The 21,931-nt window shown below is 37.1% G+C and overlaps 1 protein-coding gene across 1 annotated transcript in view; it reads right to left on the reverse strand.

The window, feature by feature from the left end:
- Positions 1-13,417: 13,417 nt before the first annotated feature.
- The window catches only part of CMAS (cytidine monophosphate N-acetylneuraminic acid synthetase), a 19,014-nt gene continuing 10,500 nt past the window's right edge, over positions 13,418-21,931 (reverse strand). Inside the window, exons 4-8 of the mRNA XM_032287566.1 lie at positions 20,556-20,689; positions 18,437-18,531; positions 17,906-18,077; positions 16,943-17,096; positions 13,418-13,962 (exon numbers count right to left, since the gene is read on the reverse strand). Of these exons, the coding sequence (XP_032143457.1) occupies positions 13,772-13,962; positions 16,943-17,096; positions 17,906-18,077; positions 18,437-18,531; positions 20,556-20,689 (746 nt within the window). The 3' untranslated portion in view covers positions 13,418-13,771. The remainder of the gene's footprint in view (positions 13,963-16,942; positions 17,097-17,905; positions 18,078-18,436; positions 18,532-20,555; positions 20,690-21,931) is intronic.

Here is a 21,931-nt window from a genome sequence, read left to right on the forward strand (position 1 = left end):
AGCCCAAATTACTGATCCATAGAATTATGAAAAACTAGTTATTGTTTTAAGCAAACATGCTTTAAAATAATTTGTTATATAGTCATTGATAACTGACAGAGTGTATGTTATTGTCGTTTGATCAATTTAGCATGGTATTTCTTTTCCTATCATTTTGTTTTTCACTTTTCTGAGTCTTTATATTTAAAGTAGGTTCGTGGCAGCCAGCATGCAGTTAAGTCTAGTTTTTTTTTTTTTTTTTTTTTTAAATCCAACCTGATAGTCTCTCATGTGTTTAGAACATTCACATTTAAAGTGATTATTGATACAGTTGCATTAAAATGTACCATCTTTGTAATTGTTTTCTATTCATTGCATTTGTTCTTTGTTTCTTTCTCCTGCCATTTTTCTGACTTCTCTAGGATTAATTAAGCATTTTGCATGATTGGATTTTATATCTTCACTTGGTGTATCATATACATTTTATTTTAAAATTTAGTGATATCCCTAGAGTTTACAATATACATTTTAAAATAAGTCCACTTTCAAACAACATTACATAACTTCACTTTAAAAGAGTGCACTCACATTTCCTCCGTTCCTTGTGACATTGCTATCAATTATTACACTTATCCATATGCTATAGTCACCCTGTACAGTGTTACTAATATTACTTTAAATAGCTATCTTTTAGATCAATTAAAATATTATTATTTCATCAAGGCCCAAGGCAGGTGTTGATGCGATGTGATTTCTGCCCAGTGCTCTGAATGTCGAAGTGAAGAAATTCAATGAAGTGTGGGTAAATGGCGGGAGTAACTATGACTCTCTTAAGGCAGCCAAATGCCTTATCATCTAAGTAGTGACATGTATGAATGGATGAAAGAGATTTCCACTGTCCCTACCTACTATCCAGCGAAACCACAGCCAAGGGAACGGTCTTGGCGGAATCAGCGGAGAAAGAAGACCCTGTTGATCTTTACTCTACCCTGGCATGGTGAAGAGACATGAGAGGCGTAGAATAAGTGGGAAGCCCCCGGCATTCCGCCCCACCTTCCCCTCCCCGTGAAGGGGCGGGGTGGGGTCAGCCAGCCTTATGGGCCTCCAGTGAAATACCACTACTCTGATCATTTTTTCACTGACCCAGTGAGAGGGGGTGGGCAGGGGTGAGCTCTCATTTCTGGCGCCAAGTGCCCGACTGTGCACAGGAAAATTTATGGCAATAAATGCCCACATGAGAAGCAAGGAAAGATAAAAAAATTGATACCCTATCATCAAAATTGATAGAGCTAGAGAAGTAAGATTAAAAAAAAAAAATCAAAAGCTAGCAGAGGACAAGAAATAACTAAGATCAGAACAGAATTAAAGTAGATAGAGACACAAAAAAACCCTCCAGAAAATCAATAAATCCAGGAGCTGTTTTTTTGAAAAGATCAACAAAATAGACCACTAGCCAAACTAATAAAAAAGAAAAGAGAAGAATCAAATAGATGCAATAAAAAAATGACAAAGGGGATATCACCAATGATTCCACAGAAATACAAACTACCATCGGAGATTACTACAAACAACTCTATGCACATAAACCAGTGAATCTGGAAGAAATGGATAAACTCCTGGATACTTACACCCTCCCAAGACCAAACCAGGAAGAAGCTGAATCCCTGAATAGACCAATAACAAGGTCTGAAGTTAAGGCATCAATTAATAGCCTACAAACCAAAAAAAGTCCAGGACCAGACAGGTTCATATCTAAATTCTACCAGACGTACAAAGAGGAGCTGGTAGCATTCCTGTTGAAACTATTCCAAACAATACAAAAAGAGGGAATCCTCCCTAACTCATTTTATGACACCAAAATCATCCTGATACCAAAACCTGGCAGAGACTCAACTAAAAAAGAAAACTTTAGGCCAATATCTATGATGAACATCGATACAAAAATCTTCAATAAAATACTGGCAAACCGACTGCAACAGCACATCAAAAAGCTTATCCATCACGATCAAGTAGGCTTCATCCGGGGGATGCAAGGCTGGTTCAACATATGCAAATCTATAAACGTAATTCATCACATAAACAGAACCAAAGACAAAAACCACCTGATCATCTCAATAGATGAAGAGAAGGCCTTCAACAAAATTCTACAGCCCTTTACGCTAAAAACTCTCAATAAACTAGGTATTGATGGAATGTATCTCAAAATAATAAAAGCTATTTATAACAAACCCACAGCCATCATCATACTGAGTGGACAAAAACAGGAAGCATTCCCTTTGAAAACTGGCACTAGACAAGGATGCCCTCTCTCACCATTTCTATTTAATATAGTATTGGAAGTTCTAGCCAGAGCAATCAGGCAAGGAAAAGAAATAAAGGATTTTAAATTAGGAAAAGAGGAAGTCAAATTGTCTCTATTTGCAGACAACATGATTGTATATTTAGAAGACACCATTGTTGCAGCCCAAAATTTCCTTAAGCTGATAAGCAACTTCAGCAAAGTCTCAGGATACAAAATCAATGTGCAAAAATCACATGCATTCCTATACACCAACAACAAAGAGCCAAATCATGAGTGAACTCCCATTCAAAATGGCTACAAAGAGAATAAAATACCTAGGAATACAACTAACCAAGAATATGAAGGACCTCTTCAAGGAGAACTACAAACCACTGCTCAAGGAAATAAGAGAGGACACAAGCAGATGGGAAAACATTCCATGCTCATGGTTAGGAAGAATCAATATCGTGAAAATGACCTTACTGCCCAAAGTAATTTATAGATTCAATGCTATTCCCATCAAGCTACCTTTGACCTTCCTCACAGAACTGGAAAAGAAACACTTTAAACTTCATATGGAGCCAAAAAAGAGCCCGCATAGCCAAGACAATCCTAAGCAAAAAGAAAAAAGCTGGAGGCATCACACTACCTGACTTCAAACTATACTACAGGTCTACAGTAATCAAAAGAGCATGGTACTGGTACCAAAGAGATATAGACCAATGGAACAGAACAGAGGCCTTGGAAGTAATGCCACATATCTACAGCCATCCGATCTTTGACAAACCTGACAAAAATGAGCAACGGGGAAAGGATTCCCTGTTTAATAAATGGTGTTGAGAAAACTGACTAGCCATGTGCAGAAAGCTGAAACTGGACCCCTTCCTTACACCTTACAATAAAATTAACTCTAGATGGATTAAAGATTTAAACATAAGACCCAACATCATAAAAACCCTAGAAGAAAACCTAGGCAAAACCATTCAGGACATAGGTATAGGCAAGGGCTTTATGACAAAAACACCAAAACCAATGGCCACAAAAGCCAAAATACACAAATGGGGTCTAATTAAACTTAAGAGTTTCTGCACAGCAAAAGAAACAATCATTAGAGTGAACTGGCAACCAACAGAATGGGAAAAAAAAATTTTGCAATCTACCCATCTGACAAAGGGCTAATATCCAGAATCTACAAAGAATTAAAGCAGATTTACAAGAAAACAAACAAAGTCATTCAAAAGTGGGTGAATGATACGAACAGACACTTTTCAAAAGAAGACATTTATACAACCAACAGACATATGAAAAAACACTCAACGTCACTGGTCATTAGAGAAATGCAAATCAAAACCACATTAAGATACCATGTCATGCCAGTTAGAATGGCAATCATTAAAATATCTGAAGGCAGATGCTGGGGAGGATGTGGAGAAATAGGAACACTTTTACACTGTTGGTGGGAGTGTAAATTAGTTCAACCATTGTGGAAGACAGTGGGGCGATTCCTTAAGGATCTAGAAATAGAAATTCCATTTGACCCAGCAATCCCATTACTGGGTATATATCCAAAGGATTATAATTTGTTCATTATAAAGACACATGCATACATATGTTCACTGCAGCACTGTTTACAATAGCAAAGACCTGAAACCAACCCAAATGCCCATCAATGATAGACTGGATAAAGAAAATGTGGCACATATATACCATGGAATGCTATGCAGCCATAAAAAAGGATGAGTTCATGTCCTTTGTAGGGATATGGATGAATCTGGAAACCATCATTGTCAGCAAACTGACACAAGAACAGAAAGCCAAACACTGTATGTTCTCACTCATAGGCAGGTGTTGAACAATGAGAACACATGGACACAGGGAGGGGAACATCACACACTGGGGTCTGTTGGGAGGTGAGAGGCTAGGAGAGGGACAGCAGGGTGGGGGGAAGTTGGGTAGGGATAACATTGGGAGACATGCCTGATGTATATGATGGAGGGATGGAGGCAGCGAACCACCATGGCATGTGTGTACCTATGCAACAATCCTGTAAGATCTACACATGTATCCCAGAATTTAAAGTACGATTAAAAACAACAACAACAAAAAAAACCAGACATCTGTCTGCTTTCCTCCTTCATGGCTGAATGTAGTCACTTAAATGAACCATCATGCACTTAGACTTCAAACATATCTCCCTTACTTTTGTAGTACAACTATTTGCCTATTAAATTGTAAGTTCCAAAAAATATTTTATTATTTTAATTTCACTTATTCCTTTTCTAATGCTTTTCTTTGTTTAGATACACGTTTTTGATCTCTACTATTTTTTCTTCTCTCTGAAAAATATCTTTAACTTTTTTGCAGGGCAGATCTGCTGGCAATGAAATCCCTCAGTTTTCTCTAAAAAATTATTTTTCACCTTTGAGGGAAAATTTTGCTGGATGTAAAAATATTGGTTGACAGTGGCTTTTTTTTTCATAGTTTCAAAGATTTCACTTCGCTCTTCTTGCTCGGATGGATTCTGAGGTCAAGTCTGTTAAAATGTGTACCCTCACTTCTGGTTTTTGTTGTTTTTTTACTCCCCCTTCTGGCTTCCTTCAAGATTTTCTTTGCCTTTGACTTGCTGCAGTTTGCATATGAAAAGCCTGGTTGTAGAATTTTATTTTTAATCATTTGTTTTGGCATTCTCTGGGCTTCCTGGATCTGTAGTTTGGTGTGTTTGGTGTCTGCCATTATTTTTGGGAGTTCTTGGCCATGTATTATTTCAAATATTTCTTCTGTCATGTTCTATTTCTTATCCCTCTGGTATTCACTTATACCTTTTGAATATATATTGGCTCACAGTTCTTGCATATTCTATTCTTTTTTAAAATTTGTTTTCCTTCTGTTTTCAGTTTGGGAACTTTTAAAATTTACCAATATGCAAGCTTCCCTAGCTTTCGTTAGCTATCTTAAGTCTACTGATAAACCACCAAAAGGAATTCCTCATTTCTGTTAGTTTCTTTGATTTCTAGCCTTTCCTTTTGATTCTTATAGTTTCTATCTGTATTGACATTTTCTATTTGATTTTACATGTTGTGTGCTTTTTTCATCCCTTTATTCATTAATCATAGTGTAACTGAGTACCCTCATTTTTCTAAGAGAGAGATTTTTACTTTCTTCTTCTTTCTTTCCTGCTTTTCTCCACTTCCTAATTAGGTCTTTAGAAATGCAGTTATAGCCTTTACCCTTTTCACCGGACACTCCCTAGAGGGCAAGCTTATTTAACTATGTACTTAGAAGCTCCAGAGTGAAACTCTCCTACCAGGTTGCTGCCTAAAGAAATAACAGTCCATCAACAACCCAAGTATTTCTGCTATGAAACTCTCTGCCACCTCGAGAATTTTCTGCTGCTTTTACAACCTAGTCCTGTCCTCAAAGGGACCAGCAGTCACCAGCTTGACCACCCAGTAGTTAAGGCACCAAAGCTAGTATGCAGACCCCCCACCTGCTCACTTCTTCCTCGGCATGTCATTCATGCCAGCATGCTGGGCCCCCTTTAACAGCACCCCACTTTCTGCTCCAAAAGTGAAGTGGCATCCTCAAAGGCAAGATCCTGCTTCTCTTCCCCTATGCAAGCTTTGGAATAAAATGTCACTTTCTTTATACCAGACCTTGCTCCTATTAATTGGAGTGACTGGACCTGTGTTTTGGTTACAATTTTTGTGGCTCATATGGGGAGGTGCTGCATGCCTGGGGTGAGCTAAGTTTGTCAGCCCCGTTTCACTACCAGGTAAGGTGTGGTGTCACCTGTGAGTGCCAGCTGCTCATGGCTAACACATCCCATAATGGGAACGTTAGGCAACTTCCCAGAAGCTGCCAAAAATGCATTTGTTTTAGGGGAAGCTCCCTTTTGCCTCATGGCATGGCATCTGCTGCCTTTAGTACTTGACTGGTGCAGGCAAAAGGGCCTCTTAAGAAGCTAACAAACTTTGAAACTGAGTGAGTAGTTGGAGTGCACCCAAACTGGGTGGCTCTTTTGGGGTATCGCTGGGGCCTTGCCCTATTTAAGACTTGGCTCTTTTGGTGTGTCACTGGGGCCCTGCTCTATTTAAATGATACTATTTGAGCATTTTGTGCCTTTGTATTTATTTGACTATATGATACTATAGGAACTCAGCTCAGACTCAGTTCTCTGTGGAGCCATTTGGAACTGGGGTGGGAGATTAAGGGCTTCGCCCAGACCCTTGACTGGCGACTCATTTGGAAGCACACTGTTTGTACGTGTGAATGAATGGGTTTTTGTATGGGCCCTGCTGCCTTTCTTTACTCTCTACCTCTCATTTCACCCCCCTGACTATCTCGGAGAGCTGCCCACGTAGGGCTCTAAGACTCTCCCTGACAGAAGATAAATGAGAATGGTGGGTGTAGTGACCCCACTCTGTGTAGTGGTTGAAAGGTTCCCAAGTTTCCTTCTGGTCACTTTACCTTTCTTTTTTTCTTCTCCTCCTTTCTTTCTCACACCTCACCTGTGAAGCCTGGCTCTTATGCCTAGCACTGAGTTCACAGGAATATAGGCCTGGATCCTATGGCAGGCTGTATTTCCCTTTCTGTTCTTTTCTGCCTGCTTTAAATATGCTGTCACTAAGCAGCTGGTGCTGAGACAGGACTCTTGTGGTCTAACTAGAATGTAAACATTGGAAACACTTTTGAAACTGAGGGAAGAAAGGATGAGGGGGGGTTTTTTTTTTTTTTTTTTTTTTTTTTAAAGGAAGGGATCTCTTTTGGAGCCAGGGGCTGTGCAGCCTGGGGTTAGGGCAGGGGAGATGCCTCCTTTAGCTGCCCCAGCTGGTGTCTAGTAGGTCATGTGCCCCTCCAGTCCACTGTCTCTAGACTCAGTCCGGCACTAGAACTCTTCTAGCTGTTGCAGTCCTTATGGCTTAGACTGCCTTTCAAGTTTACTTAGAGCCTCAGAGCACTTTAGCTCATGGCGGCAAAGCTTGGAGGAGCTCAAGGTCTGACGGTTGGGATCAGTGATTCCCTTCTGGCTAGGGCAGGTTTAAATGCTCCCTCCATGGAGGGGCATCAGCTGAATTTGGTCAGATTCTTTTCTTTCTGCTATCAAAGGCAACACTGAGTTCAATGCCTTACAGTTGGAATGTTCTCTCTCCTCCAGGACTCAGAGACACTGTCTGCCCCACACTGCTGCTGCTAGGGCTGGGTTGGGGCAGTGGGCAAGGGATGGCATCGGTGATTCAAGAGTGTTTTTTCTACGTGTTCAGATCTTCTTTCAGTGATACAAAGCTAAAACCAGGTACTGTGAGTACTCACCCGATGCTAGATGCTTTAAGGTCATAAAATACTTTTAGGAGTTAGCATAATTATTTGACTTGCCTCTTTTATAGCTATTGGATTCTAGGTAAGGTCTTGGGACATAGGGAGTTAGCCAGGTTCCCTGCCTAGACTGGAAGAATCCGTTGTTTGCAGCTCTGTCTTGTCCTGGGCTTTACAATTGATATATGGTTAAAATTACTTTTACTTGTTGGGTTTTTCGCCAAAAATTAAAGTTGCTGAGAGTTAACCTTGTAACATGTAATTGAGACTACTGGAGAAACAGTTTCACATGCAAGATATATAAGGAAAGTAGAATGTGGTTTTGGTAACAGGTTATAAGAAGGCATGTGGAATGGTTTTTGTTAAAGAGAATGTAATTTGTCCAATTCAGAGGTTTTTAAGGATTGGCCTAAGCTAAAAGAACAATAGGACAAAACTGAAAGTTTAAACAAATTGTGAAAGACTTGTTAGAGATTAATCTTATAAAAACAGTCCTATGGGTGTGAGAAAGCTGGCTAAAATTTGAAAGGGATTATTTAGTTTTTCCATAAATCAAACATTAAAATAAAAGAACATGGATGCGGGACCAGAGTCTGGGCCCATGTGTCTGAATAACAAGGTTTTCTTAGAAAGTTGAACTGCTCTTTAACACAACATTGTAAAGGATTATAAAAAACAAATTATGGAAATTTTACCTAATGGTCAAATTAATTAAGATTGGATAGATTTGTTTATAAGGTTTTATTGAGAATTGGGTTTAACATTAATAGTATACTAATGCAAAGGTGAAATTTGGCTTTTTTCTTGAAGAAATCTTTGTATAATATTAAAATAATTTAAAATATTTTGTTTGCCTTTTGAATAAATGACAGAAAAAGAGCGGAAAGAAAAGAGACAGATTTAGTTGGCCTCATGCTGTCTTTATTGGGTTTTCTTTGAAAAGCTGTCTATCCTCTATCCAAAAGTAAAGATTTTTCCCTTTTACTTATAGTGACCTGAGATTTTATTTTGTAATACCAAATGTTTAAACCTTTGATATTTGACAAACATTCCAAAGTCAAATTCTAAATTATTTTTTTCAACCTGGTTAACCTTTTCTGATAGTAGGTTCCCTAAAGTTGAAAAGAGACATATTCTTTACCCCCTCCTGCCAGGGCCATTGGGAGATTTTTCCTGAATCCTCAGAACCTCCCTGTGAGGACCTACTGATATTTCTGGAAGTTGTATTTGCAAGCCCATCCCCTGCATGACAGCAACCACTAGGAGTTACTCACTGTCACATTAGACCATACTCAGGCTCTAGCAATTCATCAGAATTACTAGTTAAGTGTTCCTATCAGGTTAGGGCATCCTGGAGCTTCTGCTCCAGGTAAGCAAGTATCAGATACTCTTGTATCTCTCTGGATGTACATTTCTCTCCAGATGGGTGGCTGTTTGCCCTGAGACCTTGGTTCTCTGGTAGGTCCAAAAGCCATTGATTTTCAGTTTGTCCAGTTTTTCTTGATGTAAGGATGGGAATGGCAACTTCTAAGTTCCTTACATATTGGAGCTGAACATATGATATTTTCTTAAGATTTCCTACTACTAGGAACACAGGCAGTAGATGTAACAGTGAGAACTGAATTATCTCCTTGTACTTGGCTCGGAGTCATTGAAACGAAACGAGGACTCCAATATGATTTATACTCATACAGAGTAATTGATTTGGGAGGCATTTTTGCAGAATTTTTTTGAGGAATGTATTGTTCATGCTGATAAAGGTAGGACTTGAGAATAAGCTACGACTGGGGTGAAGAGGCCCACAATAACTTGCAGAAACTATGGCTGGAAATATTAGGCTGTGACCAGGCTACAATGTTTGGTTTGAAGTATGTATAAGTATGTATTATTCCATGGTCAGCATAGAGTCACTAAATATTTTGAAAAGGTTAATAACTAGCAAAAATCTGAACAAGTGATCTGGTGATAGTACTGGATAAACTGACAGGACCCTGGGTTAGTAGTATCAAACTCAAGCTTTGGTGTCTGAATAGAGATAAAAAGGAGAAGCTGAAAAGCTATAACATCTTAATGATAAAATCACAAACTTGAGAGATGAAGTCCAGGAGTCTGGCCTATAACATGAAAATTTGAGATGTGACTAGAACTCACAACAGAGTATTGTGGTTGAAGATTATATATGAGGTTCATCTGCATCTGAAACCTTCAATAGAGATGTGATTCCTGGGAAAGAATAAGAAGTGGGGTGAGAACCGTCATGGATGTGTAAATATAAAGGGGTGGGAAAAAATAAAGTTAATGGTGGGAAAACCAGAAGGATGAGAGTAAAACTAAGACAAGATGTAAAGAAAACTAATAAGCCATTAAAGTTTATTAAAATAAGCCATTAGTTTTATAGTTAAATTTTTTTTTTCTCCAACTTATGTCTGTCCTATGGGAGCAGACTCTGGAGTGTGTAAATCCAACAGTCCTGACAGAGAAAAAGCGGCTTCCTGTATAGTTGGCCTGAGAGGTCAACCTCTTGTCACATGAATTACTTTTATGATGGAAATAGATGTAAATGTTCCACTGCAAATGAATTTTATCAGGCAAGTGTCCACATTTATGAGACAATTCTCCACTATTGGAATCTAATCAGGTAGAAGAATTATTTATGTCAGCTGTAAAGCCGTGATGATAGCCAAATATAATACAGGCATACCGTGTTTTAATGAGCTTTGCTTTATTGTACTTCACAGATAGTGTTTATTACAAAGTGAAGGTTTGTGGCAACCTTGCATCAAGCAAGTCTATTGGCACCACTTGTCCAACAGCATGGATTCACTTCATGTCTTTGTGTCACATTTTAGTAATTCTCACAATATTTCGAACTTTTTCATTATTATTTTATGTTATGATGATCTGTGAATCCACGGTCTTTCACGTCACTGCTGTAATTGTTTTGGAGGGCTGTGAACTATGCTCACAGAGACAGAAAACTTAATCCGTAAATGTTTTATGTGTTCTGACTGCTCCACCAACCAGCTGCTTCCTGATCACTCTTGCTCTGCTTGGCCTCCCTATTCCCTGAGACGCAATATTGAAATTAGGTCAATTAATAAGCTTACCATGGCCCCCTAAGTACGCAAGTGAAAGGAAGAGTCACACATCACTCACTTTACATCAAAAGCTAGAAATGATTAAGCTTAGTGAGGAAGTCATGTTAAAAGCCTAAATAGGCTAAAAGCTAGGCCTCTTGTGCCAAATGGTCAGCAAAGTTGTAAATACAAAAAAAAAAGTTATAAAGGGAAACGCAAAGTGCTACTTCAGTGAACACACAAATAATCAGAAAGTGAAGCAGCCTTCTTGCTGAGATGGAGAAAGTTTGAGTGGTCTGGAAAGATGATCAAACAGGCCACAACACTACCTTAAGCCAAAGCCTAATCCAGAGCAAGGCCCTAACTCTCTTCAATTCTATGAAGGCTGGGAAAGATGGAGAAGCTGCAGGAGAAAAGCAGGTAGCTAGCAGACATTGGTTAATGAGGTCTAAGGAATGAAGCCATCTCTGTAACATAAAAGTAAGTGCAAGGTGAAGCAGCACGTGCTGATGTAGAAGCTGCAGCAAGTTATCCAGAAGATCTAGCTGAGATGATTGATGCATGTGGCTACACTCAACAATAAATTTTCAGTATTAACCAAACAGCCTTCTATTGGAAGATGCCATCTAGGATTTTCAGAGTTAGAAAGAAGTCAATGTCTGGCTTTAAATCTTCAAAGGACAGGCTGATTCTTATGTTAGAAGGCTAAAGCAGCCATGACTTTACATTGAAGCTGATGCTCATTTGCCATTCTAAAAATCCTGGGACCCTTAAGAATAATGCTAAATCTACTCTGTCTGTGCTCTATAAATGGAACAAAAAAGTCTGGCTGATAGCACATCTGTTTATAACATGGTTTACTGAATATTTTAAACCAACTGTAGAAACCTACTGGTCAGAAAAAAAATTCCTTCAAAACGTTATTGCTCATGGACAATGCACCTGGTCACCCACGTGTTCTGATGGAGATGTCCTAGGAGATTCATGTTGTTTTCATCCCTGCTAATATAACATCCATTCTGAAGCCATGAATCAATGAGTAATTTCAAGTCTTATTATTCAAACAATACAGTTCTAGGAGTATTGCTGCCATAGTGATTCCTCTGATGGAAATGGGTAAATTGAAAACTTTCTGGAAAGTATTCACTATTCTAGATGTCATTAGGAACATACATGATTCATAGAAGGTCAAAATATCAACATTAATGGGAGTTTGGAAGTTGATTCTAACCCTCATGGATGACTTTGAGGGGCTCTAGATTTCAAAGGAGGAAGTAACTGTAGATGTGGTATAAAGAGTAAGAGAATAAAGTTAGATGTGGAACCTAAAGATGTGATTGAATTGCTGCAATCTCATGATAAACTTGAATGGATGAGAAGTTGCTTCTTATAGATGAGCAAAACTGTGGTTTCATGTGATAGAATCTACTCTTGGTGAAGATGCTATGAACACCAAGTGACAATCAATGCTAGAAAATTACATAAATGTAGTTGATAAACTAGTGGATTGAGAGGACTGACTTCAATTTTGAACGATGTTCAATTGTGAGTAAAATGCTATCCAACAGCATCACGCACTACAGAGAAATCTTTCATGAATCAATTAATGTGGTAAACTTCATTGTTGTCTTATTCTAAGGAATTGCCATAGCCATGTCAACCTTCAGCAACCATCATTATTCAAGGCAAGATACTTCAACAGCAAAAAGACTGACTCGCTGTAGGCTCAGATGATTGTCAGCATTTTTTAGCAATAAACTATTTTTAAATTAAAGTATATACATTGTTTATCTGCCCATAATGCTATTGCACACTTAACAGGCTACAGTATACTTTAAACATAACATTTTATGCACTTGGCATCCAAAAAAATCGTATGACTCGCTTTATTGCAATAGTCTGGAACCAAACCTGTAATATCTCCAAGATCCTGTATACAAAATTACCATTATCGGGCCGGGCGCGGTGGCTCAAGCCTGTAATCCCAGCACTTTGGGAGGCCGAGGCGGGTGGATCACGAGGTCAAGAGATCGAGACCATCCTGGTCAACATGGTGAAACCCCGTCTCTACTAAAAATACAAAAAATTATCTGGGCACGGTGGTGCGTGCCTGTAATCCCAGCTACTCAGGAGGCTGAGGCAGGAGAATTGCCTGAACCCAGGAGGCGGAGGTTGCGGTGAGCCGAGATCGCGCCATTGCACTCCAGCCTGGGTAACAAGAGCGAAACTCTGTCTCAAAAAAAAAAAAAAAAAAAAAAAAAAAAAAAAAAAAAAACACCATTATCTCAGGGGTAACTGCAAATAATTTGCTTCCTCCCAATCAATACATACCTTCGTAACATATACATTTATTTGGATGTTTCTGTTTGTATATACTGTTGATCCTTGAACAACATGGGTTTGAATTGTATGGTCCACTTTTACGTGAATTTTTTTAACCACATGCAGATCAAAAATACAGTATTCTCAGGGTGTGAACCCTGCAGTATATGGAGGGCCCACTTTTTGTATATGTGGGTTCAACAGTGCTGACTGTGGTAACTGAGTATGCACAGATTTTCGTGTATGTGGGTGGTCCTGGAACCAATCCCCATGTAGACCGAGGGACAAATGTATATGCTGCTACATATACGTATGTGAAGTACAATCAGATGCTCTACCCCGCCATCGAGTGACTTGTTTCTCACCAAGATTGATTAATGTTTAAAGGAAACAAAATGCTTGGTAGATTTCTTCTACAGCAACAAGGCAGTTTTCATCAAGTTTGTGAAATGTAATTTTATTAATAGGAGGGCATGTATTACCATACGCATTGTTCCCAGATAAATAAAATCCCAACATCTCTGAAAGCACACAAACACACAGTTTTACAGGGTACAATACAAAGTGAACTTTGATGATGTTTCTTACTTGCATTTACTAAAAATCTGAGAAAGACTATATAATCAGTCTCTAAATAATTATCTTGCATAAAGAGAAAAGTAGAGCACAATATATATATATCACAAACAAAATCACACTCTCCGTAACATTACGACATGGAATTTTACTTAATCAAAAATAAAAGCAAAGTGGCTGAAGAAGGCAGTATCATTTTTTTTTCTCAATATTACACGAATTTCTATTTTTGGCATGAATTATTAACCTTTTCCATTAGTAGGAAAATGTGCTCTGCAAATTCTCGGATGGCACCACGGCCACCATTACATTTGCAAATGTATCCAACAGCCTTCTGGGCAGTGGAACAGGCATCAGCAGGAGCGCTACTTAGGCCCACTCTTTTCAAGCACTCTTCATCAGACACTTCATTGCCTGTCAAGTAAAATAAATACTGAGCAAACATTTAAACAGACAAAGAATATTCTAGCTAAAATAATGCAGACAACAACCAACAGGTAACTCTGGCAACTTCAGTAAGAGCTAAGGGCACTGCATCTAAGAATGCTAAAGATTAGATGGAACAAAAATATTTTACAGTATAACTGAGGTCAAGGGTTTTCCCTAAGCAATAAAAAATCAACTCTTATCAGCTAGAGAAGAATGGAGCATAATTCCTACCTGCCATATTACAAATTACATATTACATATTACAAATATAAGAAATTTTATATATGAATTCTAAGTTATTTAAATTTTTATTAAGCAAAATTTGAAACATATGCAAGAACCTCAATTTTATATTGAAAAATTATCAGAATTTAAAATCACTTCGTAGTATTGTTTTCTGTCCACTGCCCCCTAGTTTTTTGGGGGAGAGGGAGAGGAAGGAATTCCCAGACATCATATTTTAGCCAAAAACTCTTCAGCATTTATCTCCAGTAGATATAATTTTTTAATCTGATGGAATGTCATGAAACCCATAAAATCAATAACAGTCTCTTAATATCCTCTAGTAACCTAGTATACGTTGAGATCTCCCCAGCTGTCTCAAAATTGTCCTTTTATAGTTAACTTATTTGAATCAGGAGTGAACTAAAGTTCACATATGGTCTTTTGTTTATATATATCTTAAATCTCTTTAAAATAGTTCTGATCGATATGCCACTTATTAATATTTGCTGAAAATTACCATTTTTAAAGAATAAAAATAAATACTAAATCAACTGACATAATTATATCCTTTTTCTCCTTCTCCATTAACCCCTTTTTTGGAATAGGATGCATTTTAGAAGCTCCCAGTATCTTCAATTCACCATTCTGAGTAAACTATTACTATATTTTAGACCACATACAACAATAAAATCTTGGTTGAAAAGAGTTTCTTTTAAATTTGTTCTATGCTTATCTACTGAAATTTTCTCTTTTATTACTAAATGTGTTGAAATTTGAATTATTTTCACTAAAAGATAATACAAATTAAAGTTAGTATTTGCATATCCAGTCTTTAAACTCTACTTACTAAATTTTACTTATAAAAGTATTGATTTTTTTAAGAAATATATTTTTAGATGTTTATGTCACCCACATAAACACTGCTGAGTGTTTTTTTTTTGTTTGTTTTTTTTTTAGTAGATATGGGGACTCACTAAGTTTCTCACTAAGGCTGGTCTTAAACTCCTGAGCTCCAGGGATCTGCCTGCTTCAGCCTCCCAAAGTTGCGGGATTGCAGACCTGAGCCATCATGCCTGGCCTGCTCTGTTAAAATAAAAATTTAAATGCTATTCCCTATTTTTTTACTCTCCTTTTAAAGTGTTCCTTTTTTTAAAATGTCATATAAGTAATACATATTCATGGTAAAAAGATTTAAAAAAGGCAAAAAAAATCAAAATCATCCTAATTATCACTATTTGTAGATAATCACTACATTTTGACACATATAATTCTAGAGTTTTACCTATATAAATGATACACTTATTACCATCTGTAGGCACTATGTTAAGCATTTTATATTATCTTTGCTTTTCTTTCTCTTTGTTTTTTGAGATGGAGTCTTGCTCTGTTGCCCAGGCTGGAGTGCAGTGGCGTGATTTTGGCTCACTGCAACCTCTGCCTCCCAGGTTCAAGCAATTCTCCTGCCTCAGCCTCCCGAGTAGCTGGGATTATAGGCACACACCACCATGCCTGACTAATTTTTTGTATTTTTAGTAGAGACAGGGTTTCAACATGTTGGCCAGGCTGGTCTCGAATTCCTGACCTCGTGATCTGCCTGCGTTGGCCTCCCAAAGTGCTGGGATTACAGGCATAAGCCACTGTCCCTGGCCTGTTTTTCTTTCTAATGGCCTTATAAAATTTGGTTTCTGTTTATATTCTAAGTAGAAAACTAAGGCATATAGAAGCTTGCTTAATATCCCAAAGATACTAAATTTAGCTAGAATTTCTTATATATTCCATTAAAATTGTTTTCTTCTAATAAAAATTGGATCTGTCTTTAACAAACCTTCTGCAGTATTTATGTGCATTGAAACCTCATGTGTGGTTTAAGGGTTATTCCTGAAGTCTCCAGATCATATGCTCCCAAAGTTTTCCTGTGCTTCTTATTTTGAGGCTCATATTACCCTTGTAAATATTTCTTTCATACATGATTTGTAGTTGTTATGCAACTTAATACTTTATCATTATCAATTTTAAAATGTTGACATCATCAGACTGTAAGCTATGTAAGCAGGAAGTTTAAAGTTCCCACAATCATTTCCATGCTGCATATCATCATAGCTAACTGTACGTGCATTTGCTTACTATTAAAGTGAAAACTTATTGCTGTATCTGATCATGCAAATAAATATAGATCACAGCACTGTTTGTAATGGTGGCACAGTATGCCTTTTTAGGGACATTCATTCTATTTTTCGCAGGACATTTAAGTGGGTTCTTTTAACTTTACTATTGGCCAGTTTGTCTTATTTCTTTCCTGGAATTTGAATTTGGAGGAAAAAGTATGTACATTCCATTAACAGCCAAAAATATTCAGTGTAATTCCTATGTACTAGAAATTCTGCTAAGTGCTTTAGTCAGATTATGTTACTAATCCCTACCAGAGCCCTATGATAATAGGTACTCTTGGTATCTCCAGTTTATAGATGAGGAAACATTAATCTTATCACAACTGGCTAATCAGTAGTGCGGTCTGACTTTACAGCTTGTGCTAGTAATCATTCTACATTTGATATATATTATTAAACTAACCTCCAGAAAGACTGTCCCTTTTAACACTTTGATTAGCAGTGCAAGAGAGTTCCTATTTCCCTACAATCATGCCCATTTGGGGGATGTGCCTTCTGATTTACCTGTTTCTTTTAAAATAAGTAAATAAATCCTGGTCCATTTTACCATGGATGAATAAAAAGATACCAACCAAGATATGCCACTTCTTTCCAGCACAGGCCCATTTCTTTTCTCCATTCATCTACAACTGCTAGCTTGTCTGATACACTGACTTCCATTTTGCAATCCAGTTTTAAAGAAGAGAGCGTCTGCTTTGAACAGGACCTTTCTGAGATTAGCCTCACCTTAGAAAAAAAGATCGGAGGGAGAAGGGAAAAATCAGAAAATGAAGAAAACAGGAAATCTTTCATAATAATTAACCTTGTAGATAATCCAAATCACAAATGAGTCATCTTTTAACCTTCTGAAGGCCTAAGTAAGAAAACTGATTCTCATTTTAAAATAAAATTAAAGCTTATTTTATTTCTAATAGCCCAATCAAGGTGAGACAGTATTTTATTTTCTACAATAGAAAGGATTCTATCTACAGGTAAAAAAAATACAACATATATTGTCTGATACTGATCTAAGATACTCCTGTAGTTCAATTTATCCAGAGGAAAGTCTATAACCTCTCTTGTGTTGCTTAGCAACACATATTTAGGATTTTTAGTGTATTATAATTATCTAAGCCTTCATTGAAAAAATATACTTAAACATTATTTTGAATCAAAAATGTCACTCACAAGAATAAGCTAGATTTTAAAAATCCACAAGATATTTTCTTTTTTTACAATGGCATACGTATTATCTAGGGAATCTCTTTTGTTGCAAGATCCTATGGGAAATACTAGATAGCTCCCGTTTAAAAAGTATTATGTTTATAGTTACTGAATAAGCAAGAAATACTATTTGCTGCTTAACAAATTCCTAATTCAACTCTTCTAAAAGAAGAGTAAAAATAAATGGTATAATAATTTTCTAGGCATATGAAGGTCAAATTTCAGGTATTTTAATAGTTAATACTAAAAATGTAAATCTCTTAATTCCTTGCATGTTCTTCCGCCCTGAATCAAAATATTATAAAATACTGCTATATTCAGGGAGCACATACCTCAATACCACTTTTCTTTAATAAACTTATCCCAATAGCATCTTTTACATCATAAGATATTATTTCTTTTTGGTCTCCTGATACATAAATGTGGCCATTGGTGAGACATCCATCAATATTGCAAACCAAAAGTTTTATTTCCTTAAGCTTCTCTTTGCCAAAATAGCCATATCTAAAAGAAACCAAAATAGACCTTTGAGTACAAGTGCAATACTAATCACTCCCTCTCATCTGGCTAAATCAATGAATTAAATGTCACCCTCCATTCAATTATTCAAACGTTACTCTTCAAATTTACTTCACATATATATTTCAACTTATAGTGCAATAACTAAAAATTGTATGGTCTAACCAGATAATGTTTCTCAGTTTATTGAATAAGCCATGTAAACACGTATTTTACATACATCTTCCTTACATGAACAAAGTAATTACAAAGATCCTATGATGTTTGAGGTTTCAGAAATCAGTATCAAGAAGTATAATTATTAGGACTTACTAGAAAGGCTATACAGATTTGTTTGTTTTTACCTTAATACTCTTTGCTCTGCAATAGGCCAATCAATATCCACATCTATATCCACACTATGCTCAGCTCGCATTTCGTAGTATGCCATTTTTCCACCCTGAAGATAGAACAAATGTCATGAATACAGTTTTTAATATTCACTCACATATAACAAAACTTTAATACAGAACAATGAATTCATTTCTGCAGTACTGAGAAAAATGAGTAACTCAGTAAAATAAGTCACATAAAAATGATTTTTTAATTTATTTTTATTTTTTTGGGACAGGGGTTTCAGTCTGCCACCCAGGCTGGAGTGCAATGGCACAATCACAGCTCATTATAAACTTGAAATCTTGGGCTCAAGTAATCCTCCAACTTCAGCCTCCTAAAGGAGTTGGTACTACAGGTATAAAACACCATCCCTGGCTAAATTTTTAAAAAGTTTTTGTAGATATAAGATCTCTCTACGTTGCCAAGGCTGGTCTTGGAAACCTGACCTCAAGCTGGCCTCTCAAAGTGCTGAGATGACACCCATGAGCCACCACGCCCAGCTTGATTTTTTTTTTAAGGAAAAAGCTCACACAAAACAAATAACCTTAACATTTTTCAAATTCTATCTAGTTCAAGTTCTCCATTTTTTTAAAAAAAATTAATTTCTATTTTAATATTGAAAAAGCAGAAATGTTACCTCTTCCAGGATTCTGACAACGGGGATTTTGTGGAAATCCCTTAGTTGTATCCTCTTTTTTTTAAGGAAGTCTCTCCTGTCATCATCCAAAAGCAGTATAAAGGTTTTTGGAATTTCTGTTCTAATTTGCAAGTAACAGGCAACACAGGGGAGGAAAAATAACTGTAGTGTCTGTTGTCCACAGTTTTCTTAGATCCCTGAGCTACAGATGAAAATGGCTAATAGTCATCCAAGATATATGTGGACAAAGGCAAGGGCAGTCTCTTGATTCTAGGGCAAGGTGGCAAGAGAAGGGGCCTTTCTTCTGATAGTAATTATTTGAATGACCAGATCAATTACTGGACAATTTCATTTTTTTTTTCCAAATTGTTAGTCTCTTCATAAATCTTGTTTTAATGAGAAACATTTTTCTCCACACTTTAGGAATGGGTTACACCATGGTCCTCCTTAGAAAAGAGCTTAAAAATGTTAGTATCTATGTACATCAAATCTATTTTTTCTGAACACCTAAATTTAACTAAACAGCCAGTCTATATTTGCCTATACACTGACCAGATGATCTGTAAAAATGTTTTTCTCTTTTGCTCAGAATAAGAGTCACATTGGAATTTTTATTACACAGTGGAGAGGTCTCTCTCTCTTTTTAAAAATGCTATTTCTTGAGTAAAATAAGAACCTGAATATAAATCCTGACAGTACCATTTACTAGCTGTTTTTGCCTTGAATCAATTACTTCATTTTCCAGAGATGCAGTTTTCCTCCTCTGTAAAACTGGGTAGGAATGTCCACTTCATTCAGCTGCTATGTAGATTACACAAGATAACATACACAGTGTTTCACATACTCCACAGTACACAGTAAGTAAGAAATAATAACTAAAATTAACAAGTTAAGAAATACGTAATGCAACCATGTTGCAGGCTCTAAAATGAAAGACATTAAATCCCTTATTTGAAAATGAGAGAAATGAGAGTCAGGACAGATAAAATGATACTTATTTAAGGTTACATAATAAAAGAGTTAGAATTAGAAGCCCGGTTTCCTGAAGGCCAGGCTGTTACTCTTTTCACCTCTGTGACATTGTTTGTCTTTTTAAAGCAATAGAAGTTATTCAACCCTACAGCCGCAACATAACTATAACACAAACATGGATTACATAGTTTTGAATAAAATAATAGAGTACCAAGACATGTGTAAACATGCAGTACTTGATTCATTTTTTATCACTGTAGCAAAATTCCTTGCATATTTACTGTATGGATTCCAACGATCACTTTGGGGTAAACCTGCAGGATAAATGCCTCAGATGACAAATCTTGTCAGCTATTACCTTTCCTATGTAGATTGATACTTTTCTTTACCATAGAGAAATTGTACCATACTTCTTCCCTAGAACTCAAAGTATGCACACAAAAGAGCTTAAAAGGTTAATGCAGAATGAAGGCACAAACCTGTAAGTAACCCATCTCTATCAAATGTCTTTTAGCAAAATAAAATGAGCCATTTTCATATAATTCTCCATCCCAGTCTTGTCGACGAGGCCGTTTAGCTGGATTTAAATTCAGCGGTTCGGTCACTTCACGAACTAAAAGCAAAAAGTTAGAATAAGTCCATGTTGCTCTGAAGAAAGTGTTAATTTAGTAACTTTAAAAAAGTTAATAAAAATGAACTCAGAATGCAGGGCATTTCTCTGTCTAGGTAAATTTTTTTTTTCAGACTGAGTCTCACTCTGTCACCCAGGCTGGAGTGCAGTGGCACGATCTCGGCTCACTGTAACCTGTCTCCCAGGTTCAAGCGATTCTCCTGCTTCAGACTTCCGAGTAACTGGGACTACAGGCGCAGGCCACCATGCCTGGCTAATTTTGTATTTTCAGTAGAGACAGGGTTTCACCATATTGGCCGGGCTGATCTCAAACTCCTGACCTTGTGATCTGCCCTCCTCGGCCTCCCAAAGTGCTGGGATTACAGATGTGAGCCACTGAGCCTGGTCTGATAAAGAACTTTTTTCTCACACCTTAAATTAGCTTTAAAGTAGTTTTAAAATACCTATATTCAAATTTGAGCCCTTTAATCTATTTCTCATTCTTTGCATATATAGAAATATGTTATTTATCTGATAAGGTTGAGAACTTGTTTTTCTAGAATTATTACTGAAAATTAAATATTTCTCCATTAAATCATTGAAGATTTTATATTGATGAAAATGTTTATGTAACATATTATATATTCCTATCATTAGTTAAAAACATACTAAACATAATAATAAATTATGTTTATGAGTACACATGATAATAAAGGCTCAGTAATGCCAGCATTAATGAATAGAACATAATGTAATCAGTGAAGCCTTTGGTATTACCAAATAGAGATTTCTTTGCCTTTTCACTGAGTTTTCCTCAAATCTCTGTGTGTGTGTGTGTGTGTGTGTGTGTGTGTGTGTGTGTGTGTGTGTTTGTGTCTGTAACAGCTAGTTAATTCTCCAGAATCTTTCTTCGCTTTTTGCTGTCATTTCTGTATGTATAAAGGCTTCTAGAAATAACCTCTACTTACTTGTTTAACTAAACGATCCCCTGTTCAGTTCCACTCCAGTGTTTGAAATAACCCAGGGGCCGGGTGCAGTGGCTCAAGCCTGTAATCCCAGCACTGTGGGAGGCTGAGGCGGGTGGATCACGAGGTCAAGAGATCGAGACCATCCTGGTCAACATGGTGAAACCCCGTCTCTACTAAAACTACAAAAAATTAGCTGGGCATGGTGGTGCATGCCTGTAGTCCCAGCTACACAGGAGGCTGAGGCAGGAGAATTGCCTGAACCCAGGAGGTGGAGGTT

The sequence above is a fragment of the Sapajus apella genome, unplaced genomic scaffold (assembly GCF_009761245.1).
Source record: "Sapajus apella isolate SASKATOON/1434 unplaced genomic scaffold, GSC_monkey_1.0 scaffold2, whole genome shotgun sequence".
In the NCBI taxonomy this organism is placed as follows: Eukaryota; Metazoa; Chordata; class Mammalia; order Primates; family Cebidae; genus Sapajus; species Sapajus apella.